This window comes from Bactrocera neohumeralis, chromosome 4 (assembly GCF_024586455.1).
Source record: "Bactrocera neohumeralis isolate Rockhampton chromosome 4, APGP_CSIRO_Bneo_wtdbg2-racon-allhic-juicebox.fasta_v2, whole genome shotgun sequence".
Lineage (NCBI taxonomy): Eukaryota > Metazoa > Arthropoda > Insecta > Diptera > Tephritidae > Bactrocera > Bactrocera neohumeralis.
In genome coordinates, this window is record NC_065921.1 from 62,856,020 (window position 1) to 62,873,816 (window position 17,797).

General features: G+C 30.9%; 1 protein-coding gene across 11 annotated transcripts in view; it reads right to left on the reverse strand.

Moving 5' to 3' along the window:
* LOC126757211 (fatty acid CoA ligase Acsl3) overlaps positions 1–17,797 on the reverse strand; it is a 62,024-nt gene that overhangs the window by 3,107 nt on the left and 41,120 nt on the right. For 5 of the 11 annotated variants that reach the window (XM_050470921.1, XM_050470920.1, XM_050470919.1 and 2 more), the window contains exons 3-6: positions 13,622–13,961; positions 5,521–5,656; positions 873–1,311; positions 593–799 (exon numbers count right to left, since the gene is read on the reverse strand). In XM_050470921.1, coding sequence (XP_050326878.1) covers positions 593–799; positions 873–1,311; positions 5,521–5,656; positions 13,622–13,644 — 805 coding nt within the window. In that variant the 5' untranslated portion in view covers positions 13,645–13,961. Of the gene's footprint in view, positions 1–592; positions 800–872; positions 1,312–3,210; positions 3,265–5,520; positions 5,657–5,906; positions 6,044–13,621; positions 13,962–17,797 lie in introns of those variants that run through there. The other 6 variants (XM_050470927.1, XM_050470924.1, XM_050470923.1 and 3 more) reach the window with 3 other exon arrangements.

The window sequence follows — 17,797 nt, forward strand, 5'->3', positions numbered from 1 at the left end:
ATTATAATTGTAAACAATTTATAACCATTAATTTTACGATTTATAATCAATTTTTAAAATATATTAATAATTTGATTTATTTTTTAAAGTATTTATGTTAATTGATTTAATGTAGAACTTTTTTTAAATTAAAATCATTTTTTTTCTTTTATATAATTTTTTAAATACGGTTTTTAAGCAATTATATTAATTTGTTTACTTTTTAAAATGTATTAATTAATAAATTTTTTTTTTTGTTTCGTTACTATTTTTTTTTATTTTTTTAATAGAGTCAATTCGATTATGAGTTAATCTTTTAAAACTCATAAAAATATTATAAATGTATGAGTAAAAATATATTATTTTCTTAATTAATTTATTTACTTTATAAGTATTTTAATAACTAATTTTTGTATTTGTTTCATAAATATCTTATTTATTTATATTTTTTTTGTGTTAATAAATTTTTTTAAACAAAAATATAAAAATATATTAATGTTTTAAATTCATTTTATGATATTTTATGTAATTATTTTTTGTTGTTGTTTTATAATTATTTTTTAGTTTTTCGTTACTCTTTTTTTAAATTCTTCAAATTTCATTTCCCACTCACCAAACTTGCTCTCCTGACCCATGCGCACAACTTGCGAAAAAGAGAGAACGCGTACGCCGTCCTTGAAGCCCGTTGTGTCGGTCTTATGCAACTGATCTTCCATGTAGATAACGGTGTTTACATTGGGGCATTTATCCAGCAACTGCTTGAATTTAGGCAACAGCTCGTGCGACGTAATCACTGTGGTGACTTCCGTTTCGCTGATGCCTATATGAAAACAACAACAACAAAAAGCATTAATAACGCCGCAAAACTTCTACAAGACAACGCATGTACTCACAATGCGCCACGCCTTCATCGCCTAGTGTGGCATATACAGTTACAATGGACATCGCCTGCTTGAAGCAACCATGCGCCGCAATCATCCATTCGGCGCGCGTCTCCGCAAAAATAACAATATTCTGTCGGGCGCTCTGACCACATTCGCGCAGACCGCGACCGAAGGACGTTGCCATGCGATCGGTCTCAATGAAATTCTTCCACTTATACTCGCCCATATTGTACTTCTTGAAGATGCGTCCATTCGGTTGCACCTCATCCTCTTCGCTGAGGATCTGACGTGTGCCCAAGCAACGTTTGTTCGAATGCACCTTGGCCACATAGTTGAACATCTTCTCTAGTGTGTCGATGTTATTTTGCAGCATCTTCACGTGTACCTCGCGGGGCGGTTCAATAGTGCGATAGGTCAACGAATGCTCATCGGAACTGACAACACGCGCCTAAAAGACAGCAACGAAAGAAAGTTAGTATGTTATGACGTAATGTTATATAATTTATTTTTAATTGAGGCAATGGGTAAAAAGGTGTGCGATAGTCAGTGGTTTAGTTATTACCGCCTGCTTTTGGAACCCAGTGTCATTTTATTTGTTGTTGCTTAAATATACAGTTACGGGAAGAAAATATGCGCGTGTGAGTAAGGTGGAGGAAAGTTGTATGTATGCTTTGGTTGAAACTTGCTATGTAAAATTGGTGAAGTGGTCAATGTGCCTAAAAGTAGATTTTTACACGAGAAAACAGTTTAACCCGCTTTCAAAATAAGGTAACAAAATCGAACTTTCAGTTATTAATTAATTGAACTAAATAAAATCTTTAATGACTAAGTCAGTCAGTAAAAGTAAGACTATCCAAAAAAATTAAATTTTAATTTCAAGTAATTTTAATTTCAAAAAATGTATCTAAAAAAACAAGTTATTTGAAAAAAAAGAAAAAAAAAACAGTTCGAGAAAACGGTAAATTTCATTAAAAAATATTTCCAAAAATTTTCCTTTAAATAAAAATATTATTTATTCCAAATTTTTAATTTATTAAAACAGTTTTAGAATAAAAAATGTATTTTTAAGAAATTTATATGTTTCGATATTTTTTGATATTGTTCGATAATATACATTTTTTGAAATAAGTAAAGTGAAATAAATTAATTAATACTAATTAATATTTATTTGGTAATAATAATGTTATTTAAAAAAAATACAAGTTTCGAAAATAATAAAATGTAATTTCAAGAAATTTTAAATTTTCGAAAAGGATAAAATATTAATTTCAAGTAATTTTAATTTCAAAAAGTTTATTTCGTAAAACTATTATTTCGAAACTCAATGCATTTTGGAAAAAAAAATTACCTTTAATTTCAAGAAAATATAATTTCAAAACATTATAAAAAAACGAATTTTCGAAAATAATAAAATTATAATTTTAAGTAATTTGAAACAAACATTATTTTGAAAAAAAAATTTAACTTCAAATATAAATAACAAATATACCTGCTTTTAAAGTTTTAATTCTAAGAGTTTTCACAAAAAAATATATATTTTAAATTAAATTATAATATTAAACACATCAAGGATCACATAATGCCACCATTGGGTATTCCATATTCGAATAAACATAAATTTGTTGTAACCCGAACAATAATATATCAACTTAAGTACATCTGTTGTGCACGGGGTTTTCTTGAACGGAAGATTTTATGACATAACAAATAAAACTAAATTTTTTTTGATTTTTATTTTTTACGAAAAAATTACCTTTAATTTCAAGAAAATATAATTTCAAAACATTATAAAAAAACGAATTTTCGAAAATAATAAAATTTTAATTTTAAGTAATTTGAAACAAACATTATTTTGAAAAAAAAAATTTAACTTCAAATATAAATAACAAATATACCTGCTTTTAAAGTTTTAATTCTAAGAGTTTTCACAAAAAAATATATATTTTAAATTAAATTATAATATTAAACACATCAAGGATCACATACTGCCACCATTGGGTATTCCATATTCGAATAAACATAAATTTGTTATAACCCGAACAATAATATATCAACTTAAGTACATCTGTTGTGCACGGGGTTTTCTTGAACGGAAGATTTTATGACATAACAAATAAAACTAAAATTTTTTTGATTTTTATTTTTTAGAATTTTGGTAACGTAAAACACACAAAAAATAATTTAAAAAATGATGTAAAAAAATTTCAGCCCAAAAATCAAAACAAAGAGCCATCTAACCATATGTACATATGTATGTATGTATATAGACATTTAAACAGTTAAGGATATTGAAAACAAAAAGGAAATACTATGTACAATAAAAAACACAAACAAATGAAAGTAAAACCTCAATGTCATCTGCGGCATATCTCGGCTTCTCGTCCATGCCGGCGCCAAATTTCTTAACTGGAACAGCCTGACGCAAAAGCAAAAATGAAGAAAACAATAACAACAAACAGATAATAAACAAAATCAGCTAGATATATGAAGCGATTATAAGAATGAGCAACTTTCTCGGTAAGTTCATGTATAGGTAAGTGTTGTTGGCATACAGATTCAAGTACACATGTGTGTATGTATGTGAATTTTAGTTACTTATGTATGTACATATGTATGTATATACGCTTAAGTATGTACACAGGTATATGCGGCTATAATTATTTACCTTTGAAGTTAATACGAGGTAGGGTCATTAAGGTAGACATACATATATATGTATGTGTGTGCGTGCGTCAGATGATTTATTTATCGTTTGGTATGATTAAAAATTCATTAAATGTGTTTAAAAGTGTCGCTAGGAATGTGGCTCATTATACTACATTAACCATAAACTGAGTTTATTGTTATTTAATATTTTCGATTATTTTTTATACCCTAAAAATTTTAAAACAATTTATACAGTAGAACCACTTAATATCCTAATGTTTACCTTATGCTTTTTATTTTTTTACTTCATTTAATTATTTTTATTATTTATTCATTTTTTACGTTAAATTTACTGCTCGCTTTTCTAAGTAAGTTAATTAAAAAAAATCTCTGTTTCTGTATTATCTGCGTTTTTTTATTTCATACATAAGTAATATATTTATTTATTAATTTTATAAAATATTTGTTATATTTTATTTGCTGCATTTTAGTATTTTTTAAATAATAAAAATATTTTTAACCTAATTTGAAAAGAAAATTTGTAATAATTATTTTTACTTATTTTGAAAGGCAGTTCTCAATTCGAGACAACAGTAGTAGAAAAGGAATCGAGAAGACAAGTTGATTATGTCGACGATCTAACCCTGTTCGGTTCGGTAAGTAGTAGTACACAAGCTTGATCTGTGTAAGTGTACCCATAACAGACAGGCCGGTTATTTGTCACCTCGGTAGCATGCCTCCAATTTCTTGGGGGACTTAAAATAACAACAAATCGTGTCGAAATATAAGCGGGACCGCGAACCTTAGAGCATACCAAAAGAACGTTTTTATAAATATATGTATATATTAAGCAACTGTTTTTTCTTTAAAAATAACAAAAACTGCCCGAGAGCGTTATCGTTTAAGAAGAACACAAATGGCAATATGTGAATTCAGGTACAAAGTCTAAAGTGTAAACTTGCTAGACGTAATTACTTCCTGCAACAACATAAGCGACAATAAATAATAAACGCCGCATTAACACTATTAATTAAGCGACTTAACGCAGGTGGCGGACGTAGACGATAACCTACTGGCAAGCAGTAAAATTTTATAGTAAAAACAACAAAATTTATGTAATTAAGCAATAGTGTAAAGTATTTTAAATATAATCAGCGATAATTACTATGTAATTATTAGTGACGCCTGCTAGTATGCAGATAAAATTAAAAAAAAAATTAAAAAGGAAGAAAAAATAATAGAAAAAAATTTAAGCTAACTTTAAAATAGTTTGAAAATAAAAAGAATTTAAAAAATACCAAAAACTTAATAAAAAATACTTACATACATACATATACAAAAATTAAAAAAAAAATATGGAAAAATAACTACAAAATTAAGAAAATTTAAAATATTTTAGCAACAATATGTATGTAAATAAGAAACAATGTGGAGAATTATATAATTAGCGATAATCACTAGGTAATTATAAGCAGCCGTCAAGTATTCTAAAAAACAATTTTTTTAAATACAAAAAATTGCAAAAATTAAAATTAAAAAAATATACATAGTATGTACATATGTATATACATATGTAAAAAAGTATAATTTTTTACTTTTTTATATTTTTTTAAACTTACATATATTTTTTTAAATTTTTAATTTTTGTAATTTTGTAAAACGAATAAATTAAAATTATAAGAATTTATAAAATAAAAATTAGCTAAAAAACTTAAAAATTAACTTAGTATATAAAAAAATTTAAATTAAAAACAAAAAAAAGAGTTATTTAAAAAATATAAAAATAATTTCAATATGATTTCAGTAATCGTTCTTAAATTTAAATATGAGTAATAGTACTGAATCTATTATTGAAATCATATTGATATAGTACTGAACCAAAAATATATTAATTTTGTCTTACTTTTTAATATTTTTTTTAATACCGTTTTTTAACTAGATTGAAACCTCAATAAACATACTATTTTTTTGTTTTATTCAACATTTAATCAATTTCCCCTTTTACACTCACCTTGACGCGTCGCGACTCCTCTCTTCGCTTCCATGGTCGCTGCAACACCAAATATACCGGCAACGTGATTATGTCACACACAAAAGCGAGCACTTTGATAGCACCGATCGCGCTCTGCACCCAGAAGCTTTCCATTCTGACAATTAGATACAAAATGAAAATGCATGCCATTAATTAAATGTCATATTTAACGGTTTTTAATTTTTTTTTATATGAAACCAACTATTTTTTGTAAATGCTAAAGTCACATGTCCAGGGTCGGCACAACAAATCACGCCACTAAGCACCATTGATCACTATATATGAACTCAACACTATATTGTTAACTGTTCGATTACTTGGATAGTGAGAAACTAAGCAATAATAACTTTATTTTGTACACTTACTTTTTGTAAAGTTTACAATATATTGCGTTATGTTATAGACACACACACATTACTTTTCACTCAAAAAACAAAAAAAAAATTATATTCACTCCCAAAATACGATCTGCTAAATGTAATTAAGTACTAAACGCCAGCACAAATGCGACTAAACTAAAAGCGAATATATTTTTCTAAATGCGCTATGTGCTTGGAGCACTTTTAAGAAATGTTTGTATGTGTGCTAGACTTTATTTCAGCGAACTAAGTAAGTTGTAGGGTCGTCGCACGTACAATTTAGTACGAAAATGTGACTAAGTGTGCGTGTGTTATCTCAAAATTTCGAAACTAAGAGCAATAAGTGCAAGCAGCAGCTGCAGCAACAACAATAAGAATAATAACAACAGCAACAATAACAATAATAGCAACGACAAAACATGAGTCGCGTGCGCTTATATCTGTATTGGTAGCTGTGATAAGAGCGCTGTAGACTCTACACTTGCTTTTGTTGTTGGGTAGTGGTGGTCGAAAGGACGCTAACGTCGACGTTATTGATCGTTGGCTCATAAAAGCATGCCAACGCCAATGAAAAAGCACATGTTCACTTGCACAATACAGATGTATTTGTGTACGATGCCGTCTAAGCTCACCGCATGCAACCGTGCCACTACTTGGCAGACCTTGTACGATCAGTTGTCGATTATTGGTAGATAATTGTGCTAATTATTGTGTGAAAGTATTGTGCTGAGCAATGAGATAGTTACAGAGATTCATACATGATTTATTGTTGTAATTTTATAAGAGTTACGATACGGTAGAATATAGCACACAGTCTAGGAAATTGAACTTTCGTTTTGATTAGGGAGCTAATAAAGCCTAGGCGTGTTTTTATATATTATGAAGAGTACCGAAAAATTTTTAAGTATTCCGCATTTAACCAGAAGTTAAAGGAAAAGTTGGTTTACCAGAGATATTAAATTTATTTGAAGATCCACAATTTATTTAAAAATTTAGACATTTTTTAAGAAATCCGTATTTAATCAGAGGTTATATTAAACTGAGGTTAAGATAAAGATTTATTTGTCAAAGCATTCAAACATATTTGAAGATCCATGGAATATATGGGGTATTCCATACCAAATCGACCACTTTTGAACCCGACGCCTTTAGATCTTGCTGAAACTTATCCATCCTTTTCTACACTTTGAAAAACATTTTTGAGAATTTTTTCAAAATTTTTTGTCCAACTTCAAAAAAAGTTAGCCATAACTTTTGTAGAAATTGTCTTTTGGAGACCTTTTTTTTAAATATTTGTTTTTGAATGAACTTTTCGAAAAAATACACGAAAAAAATTTAACACGATCGTCGGTTTTTTTAAGTAAAATCGTCATTTTTTGGAAGTTCGCCATTTTTGTTTTTTTTTTTTCCTCAAAAAAAAACTTCGATTAATTTGACAACTATCCTTCTAATCCCGGAGTGGACCGATTTTTTTTTATATTTTTTATTTTTGAAAATTTAAAAATTTTGTTTTCTGAAAAATTTATAACTTTTTTTGAATGGTATAATTAAAGAGATCTTACATTTTTTAATTCTAATATTTTTATTTAATAAATTTGCACACTCAAATAAACTTGGGCTTACAAAATAAAAACAAAAACAATATGCATATACATACATAACTGATAGTTAGGCAGAGATTAAAATTAAGTTTTGTTTAGCAAAATTTCACACTCTTTTGAATGTTCATAAATTATTCAAGTGTTATAAATTTAATTTGCGGTTAAGACTAATTATAATTATTTTTTATATTTATAAAAGTATATAAAAAAATTTTTATATATATTTATATATAAAAATATTTTTATATATATTTTTTTAGCGTTAAAAATAGCTCGAATTAACCAAAATTCCAAAAATTTTCTAAATTCTTTTTTGATCTTTTATATATTTAATTTCCGCATTAAAAATAACACGAAGTTCAATCAGAAAATAAAAATATAGGGAACTGGAGGTTAAATGTCTGTATATGAGTGTACATAAGCGAATATTTCTGTATATATATAACCGGACTAGTCAATTTTTGAGGTATCAATAAAAGCTGGTCATTTGTCGGATCCGAGCATATTGCTGTCATACAAACTGACAAAGCAAATGCAAATCTTGTATGGAAATCTTTTTATTTGACAAAGTATCTTTAAGAAATTTGGCATGGAATTTTGTTCAAAGCAATATTAAAATTTTCGAATAAATTGTTTAGATTGGACCACTATACCATATACATATGTACAAATATGTACATATATGTACATACCATCAAATGCATGTGTGGAAAACTTTTTAATTTGACAAGATATCTTCACGAAATTTGCACCTTTTATCCTATAACAAATTTACCTGTGAATGTTTTTTATTATATCTCCGGTACAACCGAAGTTACTTTTTTTTGTTTATTTTATAATTGTTATTTATTTTCCGTCAAAAAGTGGAACGGGCGTTATCTTAACTTAAGCAGAAATCATTGAAAAGCAATAAAACTATAACTATTGCTTTTCCGTTTACAATTGTAGTCATAAAACATTTATAATCTCATAGTTCACTGCTGTCCTTTGCACCGATATTTAGGTACTACATGTGGCATTATTATTTCTTCATACGTTTAAATATCACCTCGTAACAGATAAATCAACTACTTAAATATTTTTGGAAAAAATACCAGATAAAGCAATAAATATATTCATATGTATATTACGTTGACTCAATGAGCAACTTGGGAAAAATTAGTTTTGAAAAAAAAAATGATTCTAAAATTTATAAACTAAAAAGATCACAAAAAAATTACCCTAGATTGTCAAAAGTATGCTCTATAATGTGCAAAAGGTCCGAATAAAATTACTCAATATTTAAGACATAAATTCGCAAAAAATGTTTTTTATCACGAGATTTTTCAGAAATATTGAAACACACAAAGTCTTTCAATAAACTTGCAGAAAATTTTGAAAGATCTTTAAGAAAAACTATTTTAAATAAATATCGAAGTGCTGTTATGCTACGAGGGCTGCTATATATATTCTGGCCTAGGCGAATCTGCAACATTTCCAATCTGACATTTCCATTGGAAAGTTTGACATTTTTTAGCATACATCACTCAGAACGTTTTGTTATTTAATCGTGAATTGTTTTATTTACAGAGAATTAAAAAATTCATCTCGGCCAAAAAATAGAATTAACTCGTGAACATTTTCGTGCGATCATTTTTCACAACTTTCGACGTGAATTATCACGACAAGAGTGCATCGATGAACTAAAATCTTTGTATGGCTATGAAGCACCATCCTATAGCACTGTGAAAAACTGGTACAACGTCCAAAAACAGCCGTTGTGCCAGAAAACATCGATGCCGTACGTGAACTGATAATGCAAGACCGTCATGTAACATACCTTCAGATAGAGGCATGCCTATGCATTTCTCCCACCAGCATACATTCGATATTGCATGAACACCTGACCGTAAAAAAGGTTTGTTCTCGTTGGATCACGCACAACTGACAACCGCTCAAAAAAAAGCCCCGGAGGGATTGGTGTAAAGAAATACGATAGCGGTGCTTCAAAAGACGTTTATAAGATCGTCACAGGTGACGAATCATGGATCTATGCGTATGAGCCCGAAACAAAACAGCAATCGACAAAAAAAAAAAAAAAAAAAAAAAAAGAAATAAAAAAACCATTTTCGTTGATAAATATGCCTATTTACATTATTAAGCCAGAAATATATATAGCACCCTACGTACTTTAAGGGGAGAAATATTACATTATAATAAAAGTTAAGTTGTGAATAAAATTTTAAATCGATATTTCAAATATTTTAAATCGATATTTCAAATATTTTTCTGAGCCACTCAATTCACTCAGCTTCATCGCCATCGAAGATAGCGTTTAACTCGAAAAGTGTTTAATATTTATCTTAAAAACCCTGTGTATTTCTACAAAATATATAAATATACCTTTAAAATCTGAAAACGACTGAAACAATAGTTTTTGATTCCCAAAAATCACCTTATTTTGACCCACCCTCATTATATTCTGAACAGGGTATACTAAGTTTGCCACGAATTTTATAATATGCAAAAGGAAACGCCAAAGACCCTATAAAAAGTATACTTGTATATGTATTAGTGATTCAAAAAAAAATTTTTTTTTTTCGTTTGGTACTCGGAAAAATAGGTTCCTAGACACCTCTAAGAAAGCCTCCCCAAACATGAGTTTTTAATTGTAACGGGAAGGTCCTCCTACATACAGTTTTATATTTTTTCTTATTATCAGATAGAAAAATTTATATCTCGCTTCCAAGTACTTGAAAAAATATCTTGTTTCTTAGATTTTGTAGGAAATTGAATGCTCTACAAAAAAGTATGCTATGATTTTTTTCGTAAAGCCAAACGTTTAAGAGATATTAACAGTTAAAGTTTGATTATTTTTGGGAAAATTTTTTATTTCTTACGAATTTTATAACTCAATGAAAAAAAATTATTATGAATGATGAAACTCAGTGATCATTTGTCGAAACCGCCGATGGATTATTTTTCATTGCATCGCTACAATATCTCAGAAATTGTTCAGATCGGATCACTATACCAAATATCTAAACGATGGGAATCAAGCGCTTATAAGGATCTTTTTTTTATTTGACGAGACAACTTCACGAAATTTGGCATGAGTTATTGTTCAAAGCATCGGTGCAATCTCCGAAGAAATTTTTTAAGGCGGATCACTATAGCATATAGCTGCCATAAAACTACCGGATAAAATTGCATTTTGTCGATTTATGTGGGTCTTAAGATCCATTATTTATGAGTTCTTGTAAGGAATATTTTGCATTTGTGAGGAGCATTATACCTTCGGTGCAAACGTTAACGTTTTTTCTTGTTTTAATTCCTCACCCTCATTTTTATGTACTCTTTTATATAGAAGGAAAAAAGAATTAAGTAGAAAATGCTAAAACAAATTTAAATACTTAACTAAACAGCAACAATATCAAATAAATATCGATTTGTAGCTGTTATAAATACTTTAAAGGTTTATCAGCGCTGATTTCGCAATCGAAATTTTTGTTAGTACATAGATATTTTTATCATTAGAAATAAAATAATGAAATTACACATATGTACATATATAAATTTTAAATTTTTATTCCAATTAACTTGTTTTACAATCTGTATACAATTTTATTACTATTGCTATGCACAGTTATCACCTAATCACTGTGGTGCATAATTCAACAAATGATATACTTGTACATATATACATAGGTTAGAGCGGGTCGATTTTTAGGGAGCCAAAAACAAATAAAAATCGCGTATGCGGAAAATGTTCTACGGATCATTCTGAACAACTGTGAACAGGAGACTATGCGTCTAAAACCGGTTTCGAGCCATCGAATTTTTAAGGCGAAGTATTTTAGGGATCACCTTATTTCGTTCGGCAGTTTTTAAGATATACAAATGAAATTTTATAAAGATGGTGCATTTTAATCTTCCATTGATCGTTTTTCGGAATCAATCATATCTCCCATACAACCAGATTTTTTAAACTTCGCCCTAAAAAGCGCTGGCTCGTAAACGGCTTTAGACGCATAGTCTCATAGGCAAAGCTTTTCAGAATGATGCGGATTTCACGCATACGGGATTTTATAGAAGTTAAAAATCTACCCGCTCCTAAGTAGGTACACACATGCAGACAAGCATGCGTAGAAGCGGCCCCAAGCAGCAGAGCTTGAGAAATAAAATTATGACTGCTTATCATAAACGTAAAGTAATTGTTTTCAATTTGTTACACAAACATATTTATATATGTATGTATGTTTTTAGATTTCGCACAAAATATGGCGTGATGTTATTGGCAAAACAATTTTCTTAAATGTGTTTCTATTTGATTTCGAAAATCGGACATTGTCATTTCGTTGTTGTTTGCCTTTATTGTTGTATTTTTAAAATACATAATTGTCTATTTTAGTTAAACTAGCGATTGACATTGTATTTATTAGAATTATCATGATTAATGTCATTAAATACAGTTACTACAAAATAGCGGAAACAATATTAAGTGAACATAATAATACTCAAGTAAGGAACGATTAAGTTCCTGTGTTACAGAATATTTCATACTCTTGCACTTTTTCCGAATTTGATTAAAATATCTTACACATTGACCGATATGTTCGATAGGTAGGTAGGTATAGTTGCTGTTTCACGTCCCATAGGTTCTAAAGTCGCCTTACTCTATTGGCTCTCTCTGAACCATCCCAGTTTTATCTGATCAACCCCCAATACATCGCCAAGAAATCCTCGACCGATAATTGCGATTTTTCCTGTATAGAGCTTTACAATCGTATCGACGTTTGATAGTCTGCTGTGCTTCCTTGTCTACTGGCATATCTGCCTATTAGACAGTGACTTGTTAGTACTCCCACGCCCATATCTCATTCTTTTGCGGATCATAATTGTAGGGCGGTAATTCATCTGCTTCACATTTCCCTAGGATATCACTATATCCTGGGACTCATTGTAGGTTTATCGCGAAATAGGATGTTTAATCCCCCAAGATATCAGGGCATTATTTCACTAACTTAGACGGAGATATGTTCGATAATAAGATCGCAATCGGAACTGTGCTCCACATATTCGGTAGCCAGCGGCTCACCGACAATTTGTGGTCATTATTCAAAATTTTATCTCAATACATTCATTGTTGCATAATTTGTACACTGGAAAGTGAAAAAATAGCAGGAATTTAAAATTGCCTTTTATGGAAAGTAGGCGTGATTGTAATCCGATTTCGGGCATTTTCACACAATAACATATTAATGTCAGGTAATGTTATGTACCAAATTCGGTTAAAATTGATCGAGCAGGCCCCGACATATTGGAATTCCCCTAATTATGGGCGTTGCAAATTTTGATATCGGCTCCTACTCTCTCTCCCTACCTCTAATTCATCTATAGTAATATATTTTTTTGGCTTTTGGATTAGAGATTTTAAGCAGAAAGATCTTGACCACATCCGACACCTTTTTTCGGAGCCCCTCCTGGAGATCGACTACGAGATCTAGGAAAACCAAAATCGTTCAAAATGAATCAGCGTTTATCAAAGTACTACTACGAGCAAAAAATAGTAAGACTTTGTGCATAATGTTAAAATGTTTAATTTATTCTTCAAAATCTACGTCATCCCCTTCAAAGCTATCCCCCTTGGCCGCAATACACTTATGCAAACGTTTTTCCCAATACTCGAAACAGTTGTTAAAGTGAATTTCCGAAATAGCCTTCAATGTACGTGGCGATTCACGTTTAATGTCTTTAATCGACACAAAACGGTTTTTCGAAAGGATCCTTTTTTCTGACTTGCAAGTAGAATGACCCCTTGGGCTAGCAGGTGGCTCCACACGCATTCATGTAATATTTATCTATGTACCATATGTATATATATAAAAAAAGCTACTATTACAACACAAACAACAACAAAACAAATAGATATGTATATAAAAACAATAACAAAACCACCACAGAATGAAAAATATAACACGTGACCACCATACCAGCAATGATGCGAAAAATATATCGATGCACTTGATATCCTTAAATAAGTACAACAAAAAATTTTTGTATGTATGTATTTTGCAAAAAAAAATGTAATATATGCGAGTGAAATGGGTCAATTATTAAGTAGAGAGCGTATGTACTTACTGTGCGTCATCTTCAATAAACATTTTCAGCACGTCTGTATGTCAATCGAGAAGGATGCCAGACAGGAAGCAAAGTAGTTTACGCGTGTGATGTAATAAATGCAGAATCGGTTGATTCACCAACGACCTGCTTCTTCTGAAGCACTTATTTCCTTCTCTTTGCTTTATTTATTATAATTGTACTTTGTACTGCTGTTGTTGTTGTACAATATATAGTGTTGTTCTTGGGAAGTTGTTGTCTTTGGACCAATGCTTAGGTATTCTTTTAAAGATATGCTTTACTATTGCAGAATTCTAGTTGTTTTTACGCTCAATTTATACAGGTATACAATCGAAATGTTCTGCAACGAAAGAGACACAGAATAAAACGGTACAGCTCATGTGTGATCATGAATGAATAAAACATATAAATGAGTTATAAAACATATATGTATTATTAGATTTACTTGGAAGACAAGCGATTTTCGTAGCAAAATATGTAAATTACTAAATGAAATAACAAAAGGACAATTATAAAAGGGAAATACCAAACATGTATATGGATGTTTGTAACAGACTAAAAGAACCTTGCAATATTTTATTTTTCTTTTTAACCATCCTTAAACCTATTTACCTCAATGACATTATAATTAAAAACTAATAAAAACATGAAAATACGTTAACTTCAGCTATATCGATGCTTTAATAGCCGTCACAAATAACAAAAAAAATATTTCCATAAAAGAATTAGATTTTGATCGATTAATTCAAATGACAATTGTATGCTATAGTAGTCCGATATCACCGGCTCCCACAAATGAGCAGCTTCTTGATAAAAAAGGACGCGTGGAAAATCCAGATCGATATATCGCAAACTAATCATACACATACATATATGTATATATTTATATTTAATATACATATATTACAGTGAGCAAAAAATGGTAAGACTTTATAATCGCACGAAAACCCACTCGTCAAAATATTTTTTCCTAGGTTGGTATGACTGTCAGTAACATCTGTGCCAAAAGTCACATCAAAACAAGGATTAGTGTTTAGTACACTCTTGTCTTTCTGAAGTACATAAAGTGCATTCGGAAATTTCTACGATTAATGAAATTATTCCATTAAATTCAGTGTGCGGAATAAAATTTTTGGTGCCGAAACGTTCAGATTGTTGGAAAAGGCCTTCTGTGATAATTGTTTGTCGCGAGACAAACTCGCGTCAGTGTCGAGAACCCGTTGACGACGAACCATGTCCTAGACGGTCATCAACATCAACTGACGATTAAGACGCCAGTAAAATATACTATTTGGTGTTTGAAAATCGACGATTAACAGTCAGAGATCTTACTGGCGTTGTTGGAATATCGGAAGGATCAGTGAGAACCATTTTGGAAGATCATTTGGGCCTAAGAAAAGTGAAAGCACGGGGGAATACTTTAAGGAGGCGACATAGATTTTGTTGAATTTTAAAATTATGAATAAAGTCTTACTATTTTTTGCTTATAGTAGTATATATGTACATACATACATATATATAACAACACTAATTACAAATTTCGTATTAATAAATAAAAACCCAAAAACTGGAAATGCTGAGTAATATTGCGTATCGCAGACAAGTACCGCCCATACAAGTTTTCAATGAAACCAGTTAATAACATAAACAACGCATATGATAACAAACCAAAACAAAAGTTAAAAATAATTTATCAAATAATCAACAAAAAATATATGTATATCAGAACATTTACCGTTAAAGAGGCGAAAAAATCATATGTAAAAACCACGCAATGAAATTATTCAAGCATTTATGCAAAGAAGAATGGTGCTAAAAATATGATATTTTATTTTGTTTTATTAACAACAAGAATGCTGCCGAACCCCCACGCCGTCACAATGTCGCTTTGGTGCCAAAAAATTCAGTTGGACTTTAACCAGTATGGTATTTTTTTCGCAGGTTTGTACAAATATACTTCCTCCACCAAAAGCTATTTTTATTTATATTTTAAATATTTGTATATATGTATGTGTGTATGTATCAGAAGTTGTTTTCGAAATTAAATGTAAATTAACCCCAAAATTCATAAAAAACCTCGGTGAAATCGGGTTGTATCGATAATATACACATCGGTGATAGTTGATTTAATAAGCTATCATACGAAAATCGTTCAAATCGGATTGTATAGGGTGTTTTTTTTTAGATATATATATATTTTAATCAATATGATAAAAAATCTTTGAAATCTATATGTATAGGGTGTTTTTTAGAGTTATAGAATTGAACTAATATGATAAAACAAAAAATCTGTGAAATCGGTTTATATAGGGTTTTTTTTAGAGCTATGAAATAAAACTCTTGTAGCAACGTAAAAAAAAATTATGAGTTTGTAGAGGGTGTTTTTTTTAAATAAGCATTTCCGAGGGCAATAGCTGTCTAACCAGTTGTCGAGATAAAATTTGTGTTTGACATTTAAGTTGTAAATAACGTTCTAGAGTTGACTTTGAGTTAAAATTTTGAGGTTTGTTTTTTTGGAGCTATGGAATTCAACTAATATGATATAACGTAGGAGGATGGAGTCATGTGTAGAAGTTCACGCAAGTGAGGAAAGTTCTCTGATCGCCATTCACTTGGGAGTGAGCAGAAACGATTCTTTTACATACGACTCAAGCATCTCACGACTTCCGGTCTTTGACCAAGTATCCTCTGCGTAGCCTAAGAACATCCGTTTGTAGGCGAACTAAAGTGAGAAGGCGAAACATCCCATCCGCAGAGTTGTGCGCTGGGTTTGGGACCCACCACGTAAAAAATCATACCAATGAACAGAAACAACAAACAAGGATGAGTGACCCCTTTTTGATGACGACCATGCAAACGATATAAGGATTACAAATTGAGGGCATGCACCTGGAATGTCCGGTCCCTTAATTGGGAAGGTGCCGCTGCCCAGCTGGTTGATGTCCTCGTGAAAATAAAGGCTGACATCACCGCCGTCCAAGAACTGCGATGGACGGGACAAGGACAGAGACGAGTAGGTCCTTGTGGCATTTACTACAGTGGCCATATAAAGGAGCGCAAGTTTGGTGTGGGATTCGGGGTGGGAGAGAGACTCCGTCGGCGAGTACTATCATTCATTTCGGTGAATGGACGTCTAGCCACAATCCGCATCAAAGCGAGGTTCTTCAAGATATCGCTGATTTGCGCCCACGCCCCGACGGAAGAGATGGACGATGTGACCAAAGATGCTTTCTATGAGCGCTTGGAGCGCACTTATGGGGGGAGCCTGCTTTAGGAGGCCTAAAAAAGGCAGTTTTTCGTGATTTTTTTTAGGATAGAAAAAAACAAGCAAATGTAATGAAATTTTTACATCATTTTATTACATATTTAAACTTACAAAAAACATTTTTTAAAATTTAAAATATCGAAATACAGCCCACTTTCATCTACTTTTGTGCACCACCGCGCAATTGAAGTGTCCAATTGGCGGGCAAAATGTAGGTCGCAATTTTTGTCTGAAACAAAAAATCAAATGGATAATTAATTTTCATTAGTCCTTCTTCTATGTGAACCTAAAAAAAACCCGAAAAAAACGCGAAAATCAAAGTTTTTTTTAGATTTGAAAAAAAAAAGTTGCATTTTTCACCAAAAAACCTAACTTCAATTTACTAAAAAAATAGTTTAGAATTTTGTTTTCAAGAACTTTTTAGTTTCACAGAGGAGGTAATAAGATACTGAATCTAATAAGCTTAGGTTTTATACGATTGGTTGAATACTTTTTTTGTAATTTTGCCCGCCAATTTCGGAAAATCCCAAAAATGAAAACTCGAGAAAACGCGCTCTATAGAGCGGCTGCAGCTGCCCGAACGCTCGTATACCTGCTCGGCGCCCGACTGCTTTTAGTGCTGTATCTTCGAAAATAATCCGAATTGTCTTTCCAAAATTGACAGACATATTCTTAGATATTTTAGGAACAGATTTAAGCAATAAAAAAAAATCGATTTTTTGAGTCTCCTAAAGCAGGCTCCCCCCCTATGAGCGCTGCCACCGCCACGATGTCAAAATCGTGCTTGGCGACTTTAACGCCAGGGTGGGCAAAGAAGGTATCTTTGGCACTACGGTCGGTAAATTCAGCCTCCACGACGAAACATCCCCAAATGGGTTGAAGCTGATCGACATCGCCGGGGCCCGAAATAT